The sequence below is a fragment of the Hirundo rustica genome, chromosome 14 (assembly GCF_015227805.2).
Source record: "Hirundo rustica isolate bHirRus1 chromosome 14, bHirRus1.pri.v3, whole genome shotgun sequence".
NCBI lineage: Eukaryota > Metazoa > Chordata > Aves > Passeriformes > Hirundinidae > Hirundo > Hirundo rustica.
The window spans coordinates 6,733,040-6,752,948 of record NC_053463.1 but is presented as its reverse complement, the minus strand read 5'-3'; the positions used below and the strand labels follow the sequence as shown (position 1 = coordinate 6,752,948).

General features: G+C 45.7%; 1 protein-coding gene across 3 annotated transcripts; it reads left to right on the top strand.

Annotated features, from left to right (window-relative positions):
* The first annotated feature begins 450 nt into the window (after positions 1-450).
* HMGXB3 (HMG-box containing 3) lies at positions 451-19,809 on the top strand. 3 transcript variants are annotated; one of them, XM_040077893.1, is made up of 20 exons: positions 451-540; positions 1,021-1,168; positions 1,594-1,768; positions 2,214-2,777; positions 3,414-3,512; positions 4,962-5,093; positions 6,888-7,300; positions 7,653-7,822; positions 8,123-8,220; positions 8,798-8,896; positions 9,365-9,514; positions 11,207-11,508; positions 12,874-13,001; positions 13,554-13,685; positions 13,945-14,129; positions 14,719-14,938; positions 16,002-16,135; positions 16,522-16,635; positions 16,979-17,188; positions 17,883-19,809. In XM_040077893.1, exons 2-20 carry the CDS (start codon positions 1,023-1,025, stop codon positions 18,351-18,353), a joined length of 3,942 nt encoding a protein of 1,313 aa, XP_039933827.1. In that variant the 5' UTR covers positions 451-540; positions 1,021-1,022; the 3' UTR covers positions 18,354-19,809. The 3 variants fall into 3 exon arrangements, with proteins under 3 accessions (XP_039933827.1, XP_039933826.1, XP_039933825.1); XM_040077892.1 differs by having other exon boundaries at positions 7,653-7,828; positions 11,210-11,508; XM_040077891.1 differs by having other exon boundaries at positions 7,653-7,828.
* Positions 19,810-19,909: the final 100 nt, after the last annotated feature.

Here is a 19,909-nt window from a genome sequence, read left to right as displayed (position 1 = left end):
ACAGGAGAAAGGCATGAACGTGACGCACACACTGATGAACCAAAGAGCTCGATTCTTTTGCTGCAGAACACACTGCCACAGCCCGAGCCCATTGCTAAATAAACACGAATTAAGCACTAATTGCTCCGCGCTGCTCGTGCCCTGCTCCGCCCTCACGCGCCGCCCTCACGAAAAACGGCGGGAACGAGGCTCGCCCGCGCCCCCTCTCCTCGCCGCGCAAGCGCAGGAGGAGTGACCCCTCCCGGCCACCGTCCCGCCCCGCCGTGCCCCGGACGCCGTCGGCGCGGTCACTTCCGGCGGCGACCCCGGCGCGGAGGGGCCGGTACAGCCCCGCTCCGCCCGGGCCCGGCCCGCAGCCAGCCCAGCATGCCGGGGCGGCCCGCCCCGCACAGCCCGCCCGCCCCGCACCGCCCGCACGCACGCTCCCCTCTGCGCGGCCGGCCCGTGGACCCGGTGCTGCCTCCTGCACGCCGCCGCGCCCCCGCGGGGACGTGACCGCAGCTCGCCGCCTGTCCGTCCGCGCGGCCGCGGAGCTCTCCGGTGAGTGAGGACACCTGGGAGGGGGCCGCGGAAACATTTGGCAGGACCGGAGAGAGTCGCGCCGCTCCGCTTGGCTTCGGGCGGTGTAGAGGAGACGGCTCGGGGATTGTGCGGCTTTCTGCTTGTTCGGCCTCTGGCCTTTTGTAGCAGGGCTGTGATACGACACCTTGTAGCCGGACAGCTGTTGGCTGAGTGTACGGCTCCCTCTGGGTCACCACACTTACCTGGGAGCTCCCCGTGGAACTGCAGCTCTGGGAATGCAGATGCAGTGTGTCTGCACTGAACTGATGGTATCGAGGTTATAGAAACCTCAATATGAGTTTCCTTCTAAAAGCAGAGATCACATAGTTATCTTGATTTAATTAGAGTCAAGCTTCGATGCTGACAGTGCTGTCGGTTTACTAAAGTGATAAACATGCTGTTTATTGGGAGAAACGTTGTATAACTTAGCAGCGGTATAACCCAGCCTATGTGTTTTAGCCATGGAGGCTCCCTTTGAAGGCACTGAGGTAACTGTGGTGATGGAGGAGATAGAGAGCACTTACACTTACACATCACCAGTGCCATCCAAGAAGAAGAAAAAACATAAAAGTACTGCTGATCATGGGGAAAAAGCCAAGAAGCCTCGGTAAGTTCTGCCTTCATTTAATTCCTTTGTAAGGGTGTGGGAGCAGTTTTCCTTGTTTCTGACATGAGTGGACTTTACAGTGCACTTGGAACACTTCAGAGTGTAAAACATCGTGTATGAAATACCGGCTTGACACTTTGGGCCTGCTCAGACATGCTTTACATGTGCTACTGTTGTTCAATTTAGAGTTTGTTTACCCCTGAATAATTTGCTTAGACTGTTCCTCAGAGGTTCTCTTTTTTCTTCAGAGGTTCTCCTCAGGGAGAGAGAGTTTTCATTTGATTAGAAGATGCATTTACAAATAAAATTAATTGTAACTTGCTTGTCACATGACCTTGAGACAAACCTAAACCTTGTGGATTTATTTTTCCCCAAGGAATTTATGTAGAAAGGCCTTAATGTTTCAATTTCTGGTTGTGTTTCAGATCTGCTTACCTTCTCTACTATTATGATATTTACTTGAAAGTACAGCAAGAGCTTCCACACCTCCCTCAATCTGAAATCAACAAAAAGATCAGTGAGAGCTGGAGGTTGCTCAGTGTGGCTGAAAAGAGCTACTACTTGGAGAAAGCCAAGCTAGAGAAAGAGGGACTGGACCCAGTAAGTTGTCTTTCTGGAAGTTCTTTCGCTGCTGAAGAGAGAGGCAGTTACCTGCTTACATAGCACTGTGTGCGAGACTCATTTAACTGCAGATTCCAGTTTGTATCCCTGCTCAGAGCAGCCTTTAAAGAAGCTATGTGAGGCCACTGCCTTTTGTCTTTGCCTTCTGTTCAGTCAGGGGAGGATGTTTTGTAATCCAGCATGGATATGCCTGGTACCCGCTCACAGCAGTTATTTTTGTGCCCTTTCATGAGAGTGAGTGTCGGTAAAGTGGGTGATAAAACCAGGACTGAGAGGGATTCTGCAGGCTCTGTCATGTAGAGAAATTCCCAGAAAACTACTTCAGGAGAATGTTTGAACCTTAGACACTGAAATAGCAGGACTGAGAAACTAGTTTCTTCCTTTTCTCTTAATAATTTTTTCCACCCTCTGGTTGTGCCCACAGAACTCCAAGGCATCCCCTCGACCTGCAGTAGTCCCTGACATTCCAGGCTTTCGTAAGATTCTTCCTCGCTCCGATTATATAATTATTCCCAAGACCACTCTTCAGGAAGACAGGAGCAGGCAGTCGCTGGAGCTGTGTGTGACACAGAGCCCGGCAGCACCCGAGGGCTTGGCAGCTCCCAGGAACGCCGGCAGCGTGTCCCGTGAGGCCGTGCAGAACGTCCTCTCCGTGGAGTCGGGCCAGGCCGGCGGCTCGGAGCGGTGCATTGCCATCGAGGGCCTGGCAGAGGACACGGCAGCCTTTGCCCAGCCCGAGGCTGCGGAAGAAGAGGTTGTCTCAGAGGTTCTCTCTCATTATGTTGGGCCTGTGACAGAGAAAGTGGCTGGAGATATCCTCTTGGATGAGGCTTCTTTGGAAATAGAAGGACAGCCGTACCAGACAGCCCGCGTGGTTATTGAGGAGACTCTGGTTAGCAGCTCCACAGACATCTCCAACGGGAGCATGGCTATGGCCCGGCCCCAGGTGCCTGATGGGGTGTCTGTGGTGACTGTAGTGACTGGGAGGGTAAGTTTTGCCAGTGACACTCAGACTCCTGCCAGATCTCACCTGAAACATCTGACTGTTGTTTCATCCATTTTACCTGAGATCCTCAGTGGGTGCAGATCTGATTGCCCAGCTTGCTGATGCTCAGTGCTGGGAGAAACAGAGACTCCGTGACTAAGTTGTCTCTGTTTGCAGATTGACTCAGCCACGTGCTAATACCAGTTGTGTCTTAACATGATGAAGTTCTTTTAGTTGTTTGTCATAACAATATTTGGGGTATTGCAGTGCCAGTAAATGGGTTCTGCAATTGTACTGAAAGATTTTGGCAAGAAAAAATGCTACTGCTGTGCTCCTGATAGCTGTTTTCCTGGTTGCAGAGAGGTAGAAGGGAGTCCTTTTAAGATGATGTTTAGGGATCAGTCATAGAAAATCTTAGTCTGTGAAGAGTTGGATTCTCTGTTTTCAGTTTCAAAGTGTGAGGAGTTTGGTAATTTCCAGAGTACATCTGGTAAGGCCGTTGCTCTTGAAATGATTGTTGCTCTGTCCTATATTCTGGGCTCATCAGTCCTTTAAACATATTAATTTTCATGAGAGGGAGGGAAATGGTCACCATGTCTTTTGTTTTCTCCATGTATTTTCCCTTTGGCTTCATTTTAGGATACTGAAGAGAGCAGCTCCTCCACACCTGCAACACAGTTTATCATGTTGCCTTTGCCAGCTCATTCTGTTGTGGAGAGCCCAGCATCAATTAAACTGGTAAGAAATTCAGAGACTTGTATGGTATGTTAAGGTTTGGATGTATTGTCATAGATTTGTGTTAAAGGTGTTGGAGTGGGAGGCATTTGCTCACTGTTCAGTTTCTAAGGACAATCCAATTTGCAGTTGATGTATTTCTTGTCCCTTGTGTTATGTCCTGCATAGACTAAGAGGGTCTCTGACTTCCTACAGTGTCCATTTCTTCTGCCTTCTACCTCAGGGAATTCTTGGAAACAGATGGAGCAGATAAAGCGATCACAACACATCTGGCCAGCAGCAGTTTCTGTGTAGCCATCTGCATCCTCTGCTAGAATGTACATTTGTCTTCATAAAAAGCCAGTGTCCATGCCTTTAAGGGCAAGGATCTGCTTTTAAGAGAGGAAAACATGAACTCCAAAGCTCTTGCTTTGGCTGCATGGCAGGAGGGGAGCAATGAGCTGAGGCTTTGAGAAGCCATATGAAAGGCTCTGTGGCCTGTTGCATGAGGAAGAATCGCTAATCTAACCACTCCAGCTACTTGTGTTTTTGTAGCCATTTTGGGGAGTTCAATGTACAGTCAGTACTGCAGCTCCTTCTGTTATATAAGCTAGCATCAAATCCTGTTTTCCAGGTTCTCTTTTCTTCCAACTGGTGGAACACTGCAGATATTTATAGTGGTGCATAGTGTGATGCTCTTCCAGTTGTCTCAGGGAGAATGGAAAAACCTCAGGTTTTTGTTCCTGAGAAGGATCTAGTTTAAATTGACTCATTTCTTTGACAGCAGCAGTTGCATTTCTTGAAAAAAATCTGTACCTAGTTAGGGACTTACAGTACAACAGCTCCCTCGAGAGTGTTGAGAACAGGATATTGGGAAGAGCTGTGCTGACAAAAACTCAAATGTGTTGGTGCAGTTGTCCTGGCAAAGATGACAGGTTCTAATTTAGTTGTTGGTATAAATAGTGCCTGTGTTGCTTGTGTTTCAGTAGTTCACAGCCAGTACAGTGAAGGACTAGGGAACACTTGACCATCCCATACAGCAACAAATCACTGACAAAACTTTGTCATGAGTGTTAATCACATCTTATCTTACTGTAGATTGCCGTTAGAAGCATTTTATTGACATCTTACTATGACTTTTTCATGTTCAAAAAGAACTGTTACATCACTGTAAATGCAAGATTAGCTTCTCCAGCAGGCTATGTGCATTGTTCATCTCTGCTCTGCTGGTTGATCTAAATTCTGGTAATAGCAGAGGCTGTTATGTAGACTGAGCATTTAGACTCACAGTAGTTATGGTGCTGACTCACCCTGACCCGCTGTGTGGTGTTTATTCAGTAAAATGAATAATGGTGGAAGGCTGGTGATTTGCCAAATAACATTTGTGAAATGCTAATGAGGAAAAAGGAGGTGATTGGCGCAGCTTTGTGGTTTTCAGGTCTGTAGACAAATTCTTGACAATTCTTGTTTCAGACAACCACCTATACTCGCAGGGGACATGGAAATTGCACCAATCCTGGCTGTTCCTTCACTTATGTCACCAGGCATAAGCCACCAAAATGCCCAACGTGCGGGAACTTCCTGGGAGGGAAATGGATCCCAAAGGTAAATTTGTCTTTCCTTTCCTGACTTTGAGACAAAAAGTGCTGGTTTTGTGAATGCCTGTGATACTTCTAGACCTGTAGATCTAGCACAGGAGTTCAGATACACCAGAAATGATCCCTGCACTTGTGTTCCAGTGCATGTGCTGGAGCAAGTCACCTTTCAGAGGACACTTGGCCAAGGTGAGACCAGAAACCACCACACCTTGGGTAAAGATGCTGCTCATATCTGTTAGAATAGATGGGGCGGTATTTGCTAACTCTTTGCTAACTCTGTCATTGAAAGGATGCACATTCTTGTGGCCCTCTGCCTGTGCAGTTCCTGTGACTGGGAGGCATTGCCTGTTCTCCCTGCTACAGCTCCAGCTAAGCTCGGGAAGTTGCTTCGTGGTAGTTAATGTCAGCAGTTGAAGTTCTTCTACAAATTTAGTTTTTTGTGGTGTTTCAACATTGTTTTTTTAACAGAGAAGAGGAACAACTCTCAGCTATAGGACGTATATGATCCTTTAGGAGCTTGTTAATAAAGTTGATCTAGTAGAAGCTGAAGTGCTGTTGGGTATTGGTGTCTGATGGCCGTGTGTCTGATCATGATGTTCTGACTTCTGAATGGAAAGAAATTTCCACGTTGTGAAGCTTGTCTGAGTGGAAAAGTCTTTCTCCATATGATGCCTACTCTGCTTAAGTTATTGGCATTTCTACTAGCTGTGTACAGAAAAACACACTTGATCCTTAAACCTTGGCACTATGCTGGTAATTAGTCAGCTCTGAACGGATGTGCATTTCTGTCTGAAGCAAGACTCATCAGGCACAATTTAAATTATGTTCTCAGTGTAAAAATTGGCATTGACATGCAGTGGCTTTATGTGGATTTGTTCTGAACCTCCTTTGTTTTGTGTCTGAATCCATTAAATATTCAGGGATGAGAACTCTTTTGGGCAGCTTGCAAACTGTGGTGTCTGAGCTGAAGGCCGAGCTTCCTGTGTGGTAGGGTACAAATAGTGATGGTGATATTTTCACTTTTGTTTGGTAAACTTGCTGAGGTAGAGAGATGGCTGAATGCAGAAAGTATTTCTGGATTCTGCCTGAACATAGCATGTCTGCTGCTGTTCAGTCCTACCCTGGTTAGAACTGAAAGGTTTTAGAGGAAGTTTTCCTTTCTGTCTTTTAGACTTACTCTGATCTGCTGGATTCCATTTCTGGTATATTTTTCCATATTCCAATTCAGTGTTTGTTGTACCTTTGACTCCAGTACAATGACTTCTGTAGCCTTAGTCTTAGAAGTAGCATTTTTCTTAAAGTCAGAAAATCTTCCTAAATGATCCTGTTTTCTGGTTGGCTCATGTGCTTGCTTTTCTGAAAGCGTGTATCCAAAAGATGCAAATTCTCTGTCTCAATTCCGTTTGATTGCTCAATAATGTGGAAGAACAGACAGCATGAGAGACCTGAAGCCATCAAAGAGGAGTGTAGGAGGTGGGCCCTTGCTACAGAGAGTGATGGGTGATTTTGTGCTGTTGATGCTAATGGTGTTATTTAAGGGAGTTTAAGAAAGATTGATTCTTCAAAGTAAACAGTCTCTAAAAATAATACATGAAGGGCCAAGAGGCCAGATACAATGTTAGCAGGGCCTTTGCTGTTTTAGGAAATGCTGTCTGTCTAGTCTCATACAATTCACTCCTTAAACACTTAGGATTTTGCTGTTTTGATCCAGCATTAAATAGGCCACGAGAAACATGGCATATGTGCAGGGGACTTGCTTATCTGTGAAAGCTCTGAAATGTGACTCTCTCCTTGTTTCCAGGAAAAGCAACCAAAAATCAAATCTGAGCCAAATTCAGGCACCTCTCTTAAAACTCCAGCAGGTAAAAGAGTTCAGCAGTCAGGCCTCCCAGAACCCATGGCCGTTAGCGGGAGCTCCCCCAAGTCCGCCTCGGAGAGCTCCGAAGCTGTCAGCCAGCTGCTGAATGCGGTGCCTGTCGGAGGGCAGATGCCTGAGATGGAGTGGGAGGAAGTGATCATCTCTGACGCCCACTTTTTCCCAAATGATGTGCTTGCTGAAGACAGGAGTGCTGTTGGAGTGGTGCTGGGCCAAGAGAGCCAGCGGCAAGCAGACACTTCTTCGGAGCAGGCAGAGAAAGGAAGCGTAGGGCTGGGGATGTCGATGACTTCTGAAGTGTTGAGTTCAAATGCCTCTGTGAAAAAGCCAGTGGTGGGGTGAGTCAGTTTTCCCTGTGTTATGGGAGCTTATTATGTCTACTCTGTGCTCATGGGACTAGACCAAGAAGCTGAAGGTGGTTGGCAGTGCTTCCTGTAAGATTTACTGCATTTGCCATCTCTTTTTGTGCCAGTTCAGGATTGTTCCTTTGAGTCTTTGTCCATCAGAACTAATATATATTTTTTTTTTAAGTGACAGATTGTACTCACAGGGCAGATGCAGCCTCAGCACTGCCTCTCTTCAATAGCTGTGGTTAGTGTGCTAACAAAGCACAGTTCAGGGAAAAATGGAGAACTGAAGCTGAGGGGAAATTGATGGAATATTTTTCCACTTGTAGCTCTTGTTTTTCAGAACTGATGCAACAGCTGCTACACACAAGGGACAAGAAGTAAAAAGTAAACCAAGACCCAAGCCCTCCTTGCTGGCTGCAGCCAGGCCCATGCGAGCCATTCTGCCTGCTCCAGCCAGCATGGGGAGAGAAGCCAGCACGGAGCAGCCGAGCAGCAGGCAGGCCTTTGCAAGTACTGGTAAAAGCAGCGTTCTCTGTGTGCTTTGGGAGCTGTTGTCTTTCCTCACCATGCTGAAGTGGTGTCTGCCAATAATAAGATAGCTTTCAAGGGAGGTGGTTACCAATGCTAGAAAAAAAAACCCAGTTCGTCTCTGTCCGAGTGCAGTAAGTGAGCCATGAAACACCTGCTTGGGTTATTTCAAACTCAGAGGAAAGATCTCACATGACTATAGGGACACTTAGCAAAGATGTCAGAAAGAAGCAGAACCTGTGTTCTCACATTTAACCTGGTGCATCTCTTTCTTCCTTCTAGACAAGCACTCGCCTGTGAGAACATCAGGCTTGAAGCCCAGTACACTGAAACAGTTGGGCCGGTCAGTTCTGCAGCCACCAGCTATTGAGGATCGAAAGGTTGTTCTTCAAATGCAATTTATTTTCCTGGATTTTTTCGGGGGAGGGTTTTGTTTGTGGTTTATGTCTGTTCTTTTTTTTTTTTTTTTTTCTCCCAGGTGAGTGATATGACCTGAGTGAGAAATAGAACAAAAAATGTAGCAGCTTTCTGCTGATGAGATCTGTGATTGGCTGTTTTGATTATATGGTTCAGTAGCAGAATGACTGCTTGGTGGCTGAGTGTGGGAGCTGAGCTGAGAGATGCTGTTGGACAGTCCTGCTGTTGGTTACTTTGGGAACCACCCAGCTTCTTCCAAAAGATGTTTTAAGGATCTGCTGGTGCTTTGATAATCTGACATGCAATATTAAGTACTGAGCTTTTCACCTGTAAAACATGACTAAATATGCCAAGGTGCTGAAATTAATCTGTGAATTACAATGCCTTTACATGCAAAATAGTGTCTTACGATATTATGGGTATTAAATGAATATTAATTTCTTGGAGGCAGGAGCGCTAATGGATATTGATTACTGATGCATGTATGTATTTAGTAGTAGGTGTCTGTTGAGTGTTGTTTTTTCTGCTTTAAATCTCTAGCTCCACAGTTCTGTGACAAGCAGGACATCTCAGGTTAAAGTTGTGGAGGTCAAACCAGACATATTCCCTTCCTACAAGTACAGCTGCACTGTTACTTTGGTGAGAATTTTTCAAATAGTGTGACTTCTTCCATGGGGAGTGTCCTCTCTGGGATGACAGTATTCTGGGACTTCTGTTTTACTGACTTGCACAAATACGTCTCATTTTTAACATGAAATAATCTGTACTTTGTGTCATCTCTAGACCTAGTTCAGGGTGACCATGCTTTGTTTTGCAATTATGTTTGGGGCCTTGTTAAGAGGGAGGATTAGGGGTTTCTGAATGAATTTAATATGCTTCTGGTTTGGAGAACAGAATGTTCAAGTGCCACTTAAAGGATTCTGTGCAGAGTGACAGGGCTTGCTATTGATGTTTAAAGAAGATGTTATAAAGTGGAGAAAACATATAATAATCTTTTCTAGAATCTGATTGGCTTAGAATCATAGAGCCGTTCAGGCTGGAAAAGACCTTTAAGATCATGGAGTCCAGCTAGTAAAAGTCAGTAAACATCTCTTTTGTGTCATTCAGGATTTGGGATTAGCAACATCACGTGGTAGAGGGAAATGCAAGAACCCCTCGTGCAGTTATGTGTATACAAATAGGCACAAGCCACGCATCTGTCCAAGCTGTGGATACAACCTTGCAAAAGACAGGACTGAGAAAACAGCAAAATCCCTGGTAAGCTTCAGGCTGGATTGTTTTATCACATGTCTGTTGTGAGCTGGGTAGAGAAGTTTAGTTTGCAAGTCCCTCTGGAGACATGGTTTGAGTTTTGGGTTTGTTTTTTTTGGTTTTTTTTTTTTTTTTTTTTTTTTTTTTGTTATGATAAATTTTTCTGTCAGAATGGTTCCTATTTATAATATCTGTGATCATGTGTGTCAGACTCCTGTGGCAGTGGTGCTTCAGGCTGAGTGAGTCTGAGCACACTCAGTGCTACCACTGGGTGTCTCCTCAACTTAAAAATGCTTTTGTTTGTCAGTACGTGCTGGGAACATCCACCCTGAAGTCACAGCATTGCTGTGTCAGCTTTGTTGAACTACAGACTTCATCAAGAAACTCCCAAGTGTGCTCTGCCTTGTGAGCAGTTTGGGGCTAGTGTCAGTTAAGTTAGTACATCTTGTATTAGAGCTTCCTGTTTTTAAGGGTTTGTAGAGCAACTTTACTTCCAACCTGAACTTATTTCTGGATGTAGCGTTTTTTTTCTGATGTATAAATATATTTTCAGTTGTCTGCTGTTCTGTGTGGATGTAATTAATTCTGGAGTTGGTTTTTTTTTGCCTTTGCAGTCTCAAGGGTTAGCTTTTCTCATATTGAATTGTCGTGTTTTTAAAACAATAAATGAAAAAAAGGAGCTTTTCTGCTCTTAGCTGAAATGTCTACTCAGCAAATAGACAGAATTTTAGTCTGTGTAGTAATGACTCATCCACTTGCCATTTTTATTTTGAAGAACATAACTTTGTTTAGTGGTTTTGTTTTTTCTTTAAAAACACAAACAAACTGAGATGGCCTGTGTGAAACTCACACAAACAGCTGTCTAAGGAACAGCAGCATGCTTAGCTCAGCTTGCATTCTGAGAGGCATGTGGCTTGTCTCTTCCTCATTTAGGTTTTTTTTCTCTTTTTCTGGTTGTAACTCTGTTTAACATTCCTGTCACACAATTCATTGTTGTCTCTGGGCTTCTGACTGATCATTTATCTCACTGCTAGACTAGTCAGAAAACCAGGTTGAAGCATTGACAGAAGAGTTTCAGGGATTAGACAGATCAGCCTGTTTGCGTTCTCTCTGTTCTCCTGGGACAACCTGGAGTTTGGTTCTCCTGTGTTTGTGCATTTTGTTGTGATGGTATTTGTGTGTTGGGGAAGGGTGGACTGTAGCTGATCAATTGTTATTGATTAGTGTGTTCTGTATATCACAGCCCCCAGTTCTCTGTTAGTACCTGGTTCCTCCAGCTTCTGGAGAGCTGTGCAAGCTGCCCTGAGCCTGTGCCTGATAACCTGTGGAGAAAGACTGTGGTGGTTGGGGGTTCAAGTGATGAGGGTTATTGAAGTGTTTATATACCTGTTGGTTGTTATCCTCACCTTCTGGATCCCAAATCTCTGCGCTTAACTGTTTAATGGCCAATCTGTGGTGGTCTGGCAGTGCAGAAGTTCCTGAAGGGCTGGGATGTAATAAACTATTTTTGTTAAAGTAATTTTGTTGAAGTATTTTTGTTAAAGCTTGAAGCTCCTGTATGGAGTCAACGATTCAGCAGTAGAGTAGAAGTCAAGTTTACTGAGTGCAAAGGTTACTGTGTTTCTGCTGCCTTTTATGACTTCTTTGGGCTTAATATTTCATCCCCATGCTTGCCTAGTTGGATATGTTGCTTTCTAGGAGGTCCGTCCAGGTCAGTCGGATGTGCTGAGCACCAGCAAGCCTCTAACACCATCCCAGAAGGAAATCCAGCGTCAGTCCACGCTGCAGCTGCTGCGCAAGGTGATGCAGATCCCCGAGAACGAGTCGGAGCTGGCAGAGATCTTCACCCTCATCCATGAGCTCAACAGCTCGCGCCTCATCCTGTCCAACGTGAGTGAGGAGACCGTGACCATCGAGCAGACCTCCTGGTCCAACTACTACGAGTCTCCGCATGTGCAGTGCCTCCTCTGTAACAGCCCCTTGTTCAAAGGGGGACAGAAGTAAGATTCTGCTTTGGGTTTTGACTCTTTCAGACTCATGCTGATTTTCTTTGTTCCAAGTCTGCCTGAAATAATATTTGCTTTAGCCGCTGGTAGTGAAGCTGGTGAAAGTGACACTGAATAAGCTAAATGTATGTGGAAAGGGTTTAGCAGAATCAAAGAGTGTCTGCGAAGTCTAGATGTAACTTTTTTCTTATTGAAACAGAGTATTTTCATTAGTCATCCCCTCTTTGTTTTCGGTTCTGATGCTTTGAGGCTGAGAGAGGAAAACTTGTGTGTTTACAGATGTGCATTGTGTGATTTCCTTTTTCTCTGTCCCTGTTCTGAATATTTCCTGTGTGGATCTTTTTGCTTATGATGTTTTCATTCCTTTAATTGCTTAGTGTGTGCTTGAGTGAATGCTTTTTTGGAACAAATATCCAAATTGAAACTTGAAGGACTTTCAGAAACTTTTAGAACATAGGCTAGATTGCCTTAACTATACTTGTATGAAAGCCTGTAGGATATTTCCCCCCTGGGTCTTCCAGAGATCCTTCTGTTTCTGAAAACATGCTCTAAAATTTTTTCGTACAGAAAAATGTCAAGTTGTTTAATTTTGTGTTTCTTTCTTCTACAAAAAAAAAAATCTTGATACAAGTGATGGATATTTGCTTTGGTCAGGCTAGCACTAATTGAGATCTTTCCAGAAGAGATATTTTTTATGCTCTGTATTTTTTTCAGAACAGAGCAATCTCACACCCTGTCCCTCACCTTGGGATTTACCAACCTGTGCATTGGAAATCCTTGTCTGTCTCTGCCTGCTTTGCAATGCTCTGCATGTGGGACTCTCCCATGCGCCTGCACAGGCTCTAATTGACGCCCTGCCAGTGGGAAGGAGGTGACTTTGGCTTTGATTCCTGTTTTCTCAGGTGGACAGCAGTATTTCAACCACTGGCACTCTCCTGTCTGAACTTCCCCTTGGCAGTTACACTGTAGAGGAGCAGACCTTTCCAAATCTCTGTGTGCAGGGACAGGCTGTCAGGTGGAATGTGTTACTGATCACCACAGCTATGGTGCAAACACTTCTCCCAGGGCAGCTGGGGCCACAGGTTTTCTCCACCTCTCCAATAGTAGGTGCCCAGTGTATGGAGCTGGAGGGTGCTCTAGTGCTGTTTAAGAGAATGTGAGCAGGGACCTGACTCTGCCTGAGAAATCTGTTTTAAAATGTAGCTTTTCTTTTCCTGGTGTGATATGATGTGGTGAGCTGGCTTAGGTTTACATAATAGTGACCTCATGTCAACTAGAATGACTGAAGTTACTGCAGGGCTGGGCTAAAAAACTCACTGGCTTCTCTCAGTGGTTTTTTTTGTTTGTTTTGTGTTGCAGTTCCCTTGCTGGTCCTCAGGAGTGCTGGCTTCTGACAGCCAATCGGTTACAGGTGGTTACAGCTCAGGTCAAAGTGTGCTTGAACCTGCAGTGTCTGGCCCTCCATAGCTTCACTGACATTTACACAGGTAGGAAAGATGTGAGCATATAGCATGACTACAGTCTGAACCCTTTGGAAGCCTTGGGATTGTAACAAGGCATTGTCCAGGCACAGAAAAGCTCGTTCCCTTCCCCCATGTACTAAATTTGAATTATTTTTTAATTGCTTCTGCTTATTCTGCAAGTAAATATATTATTGTGAGTGAAAACACATGAATGTTCTGGTGAGGAGGACCTTGCCTTGATTCAGTGATGAAGGTCTCTGTGTGACTGAGTTCTGCAAGGCAGCCCCTGAGATCATAGCCAGAGACATGTCTGGAGAGCGCTGTTTCATGGCACTGGCTAGTGAGATGGATTGGCAGCTGTTCCTTGTAGCTTTTTGAATCAACAGACAAGTCTGTGAAAGGAGCTGATCTTTCAGCAGGGAACTCTGAACTTCAGAGGTGCAGAAGCACCATTTGTGTTTCCATTATTCTCTGAACTCTACTCATGTGAGTGTGTTGTGTATCAGTAAGGAATATATTTCTTTCTGAGGAAGATCTGGAACCCTACAGACAATAACTGTCTTGTTTTAACTGCAGGCCTTTTCAATGTGGGTAACAAATTGTTAGTGAGCTTGGATCTTCTGTTTGCAATCCGAAACCACATTAAACTTGGAGAGGATCCCAGGGTGGCTGTTGGCAATATCCTGGACTCTGTTCAGGAGCAAACTGGTGGGTTTTCCTTCTTGCTTTTTACCATAACATACCAAACTGTCACCTGATGATGATAGGTTATAAAAAGGCAAACCTCACCTATTTTAGTGTGGGATGTTTCTATTAAATCACTTCCTAAACCAAGCAGTACCTCTATGACCAGTTCTTTATAACGATTTTCTGGAGGGCAGGTTTGGTTTTATCCTGTGTAGGAGAGCCCTACTACCTCTCCACTTCAGGATGTGAAAACCGTAACAGTGGCATGTTCTCTTTTCAGAAAAAAGCTTGAGCCCTGATGAGCAGAGTCAGCTCCAGGAGCTGCTGTGCAATGGCTACTGGGCTTTTGAATGCCTGACAGTCCGGGATTACAATGATATGATCTGTGGAATCTGTGGCATAACCCCCAAGGTGGAAATAGCCCAGAGGAATACAGAAAATGTCCTAGCACTGAAAAATATAGAGGTAGGTTTTTCCTACAGCTCACATCCTGTTTGTGTTCAAAGCAGATCATAATGACTTTTTGCTGACTTTGGTCTTCATGATGCACAGTAAATACACAAGACCTTTGTGGGTGGTTTTCTGCTGATGCCTGACAAGAGGATGTGGCTGGAGCAGCAATGCCTGTGCTTCCTCTTAGAGGTGTTGATGTGTAGTTCAGGGGAAACAAGATCCTTTGTCCCTGGACCACGGCTTTTGTCAAGAAGCCTTGGGCGGTGGGAACCTTGGATGGAAGTTGTTGAATTTGGTCTTTTTCCTTTCATATGAACACTTTTTTTTTTTCTCAAGTTTCCCTGAGGCACTGTCTTTAATGGGGAAAAAAAGCCCTAGTAGGAGAATGTAGCATGTCTGGCTTTTATGTCAAATATTTAAATTTTTCAGTCTTACTCAGATGCAAAGTTGTTGTGAGAAGCTTTAGGAGGCTGCAATCATCTTGTTATATTTGGACTGAGCACTCTCCTGGGCAGTCCTCATGCCATGAGGGAGACTGACACAAAACTTTCAAATGAACTGTGGTTATTTGTATTTGACCACTGTTCCTTTTTCTCTGTAGTTTACTTGGCCAGAATACTTGCCATCAAGTGAAGTGAATGTAGAAGACTTTTGGTCCACGATGGAGACGGAGGTGATTGAGCAGGTGGCTTTTCCTTCTAGCATCCCCATCACAAAGTTTGATGCCTCTATTGTTGCTCCTTTCTTCCCTCCACTGATGAGAGGAGCAGTGGTGATCAATACAGAGAAGGACAAGAACCTGCATGCACAGCTAGTGCCAGGTAATGCCTCAGGTTGTGCTTATTAAGGGAGTGCTTCATGTGTTGGTGACTTCAGTCTTGGTGATGTTTAGCATTAAGAATTGCTGATTGCATGACACTTTAAAAGTTACATGTGCTGGGAAAAGACAGGAACATTGGGGTGATTTCAGCTGTTCTTAGGCTACTTTGCTGCTTGAGGCTTGGCTTTTCCTATGAAGTTTGGATGCACTGGTGGGCTCTGATGCATTTAAACATGGGGGACATGAGAGCATTGCACCCCAGGTGAGATAGTCTGGTTGCAGAGGGATGTGTGCACATCTTGAATTCCAGTCAGTGTTTCATGTTAGACTGATACTTGGAGTGTGGAAGTTACTTGGTATCTCAGTGTTACAATCTCAATTAGGGGTGAATAAATTTTTATAGAACTTGGGGAAAAAAATAGGAGAGTGGTGTGCCAATCTCCATCAGATTGCCAACATTTCAGTGTGTCCTCTGCCTACTGACTGCATGGAGCAAGAAACAGTGAGAGGAATAATCTCAGATCTGAGAGATAAGATCAGTTAGCACCTGGTTCCCTTGAAAAATTGAGGTATTGGATTTAAGGAGAACTGGCTTTGCAAGCTTAACTAGTGTGTGAGTTGGCTTTGCAGACAGGGCTGCAGCTGCTTCACAGCTGGGCTGCAGAAGAGCTTTGTGGGCTTTTGTGGAAATGGAGCTCCAGAGAAAGAACCAGGGAGATGAGAAGGCTGATGCTGGAGCTGTTCAGTCCAAAAGCTGCAGTAACATTTATCTCTGCTCTTCTTCCCTTGGTTATCCTCATATCAGCCATTTAAAGGTTACAAATGACAGGATAGATAAATATTTATGAAGTCTGCAGCTATGCTGGGCTCAGCCTGGCGACCTCAGCAGTGCAGGGCTCAAGACAAGTGTGGGCTGTGACATGCTTTGCAAGTAGGACTGTTCACAGCTTTCTCTTGCTGGCTGTGGATTGTACAATCTATGTTTCTGTAGTCTTCGTAAGAAATTATTTTGGTAAGTTCCCTTCCTGAGAATGAGTACTGAGAGCTGTTTCCTGCCTTTGCAGGTAATGGGAGTGCCTTGGTGAGGCTCCTTCAGGAAGAAGTCTTCAGGCCTGAGCTGATAAACTCTTACAGTGAGGAAGAGCTGCAGAACTTTCTGACACAGTGTGGCATCCCCTGGGAGGCATCACATACAAAGGTAATGGCTTGTTTGCCCACATACAAGCCTGCAGGAGTGGAGCTGTTCTTCACTGTCTTTCCCTCATCCACTCTTGCTATCCTAGACAATTAATTTCTCAACTGACTGCACTAAGGGCAGGGATGGGTGCCAGCAGGTTATAGGATAATTTACACATGGTGAAATAAATTGAACCTTTGTGGGCTAGAAGAAAGGAAGCCTGTAATTACCTTGTCACCGGTTCAGCATTGTGTAATTGCTTGTCATCCTCACAGTGCTGAGTGTGGGATTAGGAAGTTATTGGATGAAGTGCAAATTGGGATTTGGGAGACTTTGCATGCTATCTTTTCTCTCTCTGGAGGAGTCTGTTAATTTTAGTCACTTTCTCTGGGGCCTGTCTTTCCTAGGATGAGCTCTGCTACTCCCTCCTGGCCCTGTATGAGTTTGTACAGAATGGGGCAAGCATTGCACCACCTGGTCATCACACAGGAGGGAAAATCTACAAAGTGTGTCCACATCAGGTAAGGAAGACTGGAGCCCACGGTATTTTTCTCTTCCTTGGCTATTCATTATTTGTCTTAACAGCATGGAATTTCCTTATTGAATAAAAACAATGGAATGGGCTTCTCTGAGCCTTGAGAGTGAAACACGTTCCTCGAGGCTTGGAACATTCTCCAAGGCAAGGTGAAAGTGCACGAGGAGGAAACAGAGTATCTTTAGAGAAAGTAGCTTTCTGGAATACCTGTAAAGTCTGGAAAAAGGAAGCTGAATTTTTTTAAGACTAGATTTTTTTTTTTTTCTCTAAGTTTTCAGTTTATTGTGCTGCTGATGTTAATCCTTTTTTTTTTTTTTTTTTTTTCCTAGGTTGTGTGTGGCTCAAAGTACATAGTAAGAGGAGAAAATGCTCGGGATCACGTGGACTTGTTGGTATCCTCACGTCACTGGCCTCCAGTGTATGTTGTTGATACCGCCTCTTCAGTGGCGCTATGTGCAGACCTCTGCTGGCCTGGCCTGACTTCCCAGATGTGGGGGAAGAACCAGGGCTGCTTCTCTGACCCCATGGAACCTCCAGCGGTTAGTTATGTCTTTGCTCTCTGCTTTGCCAGTCCAGCATGGAAAAGTTGCAAGGGAGATTAAAATTAACACCCCCCACCCCCCAATATGTGACCTGAATTGTGGCTCAAGGTAATTTTGTAGAATCACAGAATGGTTTGGGTTGGAAGGGCCCTTAAAGCTCATCCAGTTCACCCCCCTGCCACAGACAGGGTCACCTTCCGCTGGGCCAGGTTGCTCACAGCCCCATCCAGCCTGGTCTTGAGCACTGCTAGGGGTCAATTTGACCTGATAAGTAACTCCTGATTTAAGCTTTGCCAGTGCATTGCTCCTAAGCACAGCAGAATGTATTAGGTGTTGCCTGGGGATTGTGTTTGATTAATTGTCCTTAATAGGAAGAGCTGTGCTAAGAGTGCATTGTAACAGTTCAGATCATGAACTTTTGACACAGCAAGTCACTTCTTTCAAAATACTGCTATTCCTTGAGAAGTGGGAGAGGAAGAGGGTTCCTAGTAACTTGGGACTATCCGAGGGCGTACAAGTGAGGAGGGAGGGTACATACCATCTTTGAGGCACGTAGGGGAAGCCTGGATCATTCAGCCCTCCCTCTGTCCTGGGTCGTAGTGTTGGTTGGGGTTTGGCCAGCCAGTATTTTGTCTTCTCAGCCGTGGGGAAGTCACTTGTTCTACCTGGTGCGCGTGTGTCTCTCCCGCAGTACGTGTCCTGCCCTGAACTGCTGGACCAGCACTACAGCGTAGACGTGACAGTGGCTGAGCATTCCCTCCAGCACCCCATCACCAAGTCCTTGGCACGCCGAATCGTCCACACGGGCTCGGAGCAGAGCAGCCCCTGGGACCCCGCAGCTCGGCACCGCTGCATCTCCCTGTGCCGCGAGCTGGAGCCGTACGGCGCCATCATCGCCGCCATCAACGACAGCAAAACCAGCAACGTGCGCCAGAGGCCCATCACCTTTGAGAACCCCACGCACTATTACCTCTACAACCGCCTCATGGACTTCCTCACCAGCAGGGAAATCGTCAACAGGCAGATCCAGGAGATCGTGCAGAGCTGCCAGCCGGGGGAGGTGGTGATCCGTGACTCGCTCTACCGGCTCGGCGTGGCCCAGATCAAAACAGAAATGGAAGAGGATGAAGAGGGGAAACAGGAGGAGGATAGAGGTTGCTGAGTAACAAAACAGCTTGTTGGTTTCTCTCTCTGGTCGCATGGATGGGTGGGTTGAGCCAGCTTTTGCAGTTGTCTGGCTTGAGAGTTTGTTTTTACAGGTTGGAGATGTGATGCTGGTGGCTTTGACTGCTGTTACTGACCAAAGAGCTCTGTGCTTCCATAGCATCGTGATAGCTGCTGCGAGCGTGGGTCTGTCACCCCCTTGCAGAAGGCTGCAGCTGCCTCCAAGGCATGTGATTGACCTGCTGTTCAGGGCTGTGGGATGTTGCCCTCCCTGCAGCTGGAGAGGAGTGAGGAGTTGCTGGTAGCAAGGAGTGTGTGTGGTCAAGCACACACAGGTTTTTTAATTCTGAGTCTTGCTTGCTGACTTCTGTGTGCTTATTGGTGGCAGGGCTGGGGGTGTGGGACCAGGCATAAAAGGCAGATAGCTACAATGATTTCCCCCAAAACGTTTTGGGTTGGTGAATTTAGGATACTGACTCCTGCTTGGTAATTTTGCAGAGCTCTCATAGGCATTGGCTGCGAGGAGTCTTGAGGAGGAGGAGCTGTACTGCTTTAACATGCTGTATCTGGGGAGCCTCCCTGGAGGCTGCCCTCCTGGTCCAGGATTGTGGGTGCTTTGGCTGCAGGGAGTTTCTAGAATTGTTTGTCCCTTCACATGAGCACTAATAACTTAGAAGCCAAAAGGTGCAGTGAGAGGAGTGTGTTCTGTATAGTAAGGTAAGAACTGAGCCCCAGGGCAGCTGAGGGGTTGGAGGATGGTTTAAGTGCTCTGCAGAGGGTGACTCTGGAGAGGGGAGGGACATTTAAACACTGTCTATAGGATCAAGGAGGAACGATGAGTGCAGTGTCACCAGAGCGAGCAGGGTTCTGCATTCCACCCTCATGGACATGCTGGGGGATCTGCAGCCCCGTGTGCAACCTCATCACTTTGTCAGGTGCCACACCTGCCCTGCCCGTGTTCTCACAGCGCTCTGGGGGTTAGAGGAGTCTCCTGCTGCCCAGGTTGCTTTGTCAGCCCCTTGAGAGGAGTCAGGAGAAGGCCTCTGCAGCACACCTGAAGAGCACCTGGGGCTGTGGGTGCAAAGCTGTGCTGTCATTGCTGCAGCTCTCTGTGGCCATGCCTGGTGGGGAAGGTGTTTGCTGTGACCCACAGAGGAGACAAGCAGGATGCCAGACTACTAAGTTGCCATCTTGGGTGTTTATTTTGTGTGAGTGAGCAGTGGGGAAGATTCTGAGGTTTGCGGTGTTGTTGAAAACTCCCTTCTGTGAAGGGGAACTTACTGAGTACCGTACTGTTAAAGTAAATGTATTAAGTCTGAGCAAATGCAGTAATCATGGCTTGGGGTTTTTCTGTTAAGAACATTAACTTATTATAAGAGACATTAGTGACTTTTTTCAGTCAGTGATAAAGTTTAATAAATTATCTCCAATTTTGGGGGTGAAACTGTGGTCAAGTGACTTGGGTTGGGTGGTTTTTTTCTTTTTTCTTTTTGTTTTGGTTTTTTTTTTGTGCAAGACCTGGATGGCTTCAGGAGAAAAAGCACAAAACTGCTT

What these genes read in the sequence shown, in the direction of transcription:
- HMGXB3 (XM_040077891.1), top strand. Translation starts at nt 1,023, where the DNA reads ATGGAGGCTCCCTTTGAAGGCACTGAGGTAACTGTGGTGATGGAGGAG. An exon ending in GGGAGGCATCACATACAAAG is followed by an intron (nt 16,136 to 16,521) that starts GTAATGGCTTGT and finishes TGTCTTTCCTAG; the next exon opens with GATGAGCTCTGCTACTCCCT. An exon ending in ACCCCATGGAACCTCCAGCG is followed by an intron (nt 17,189 to 17,882) that starts GTTAGTTATGTC and finishes TCTCTCCCGCAG; the next exon opens with TACGTGTCCTGCCCTGAACT.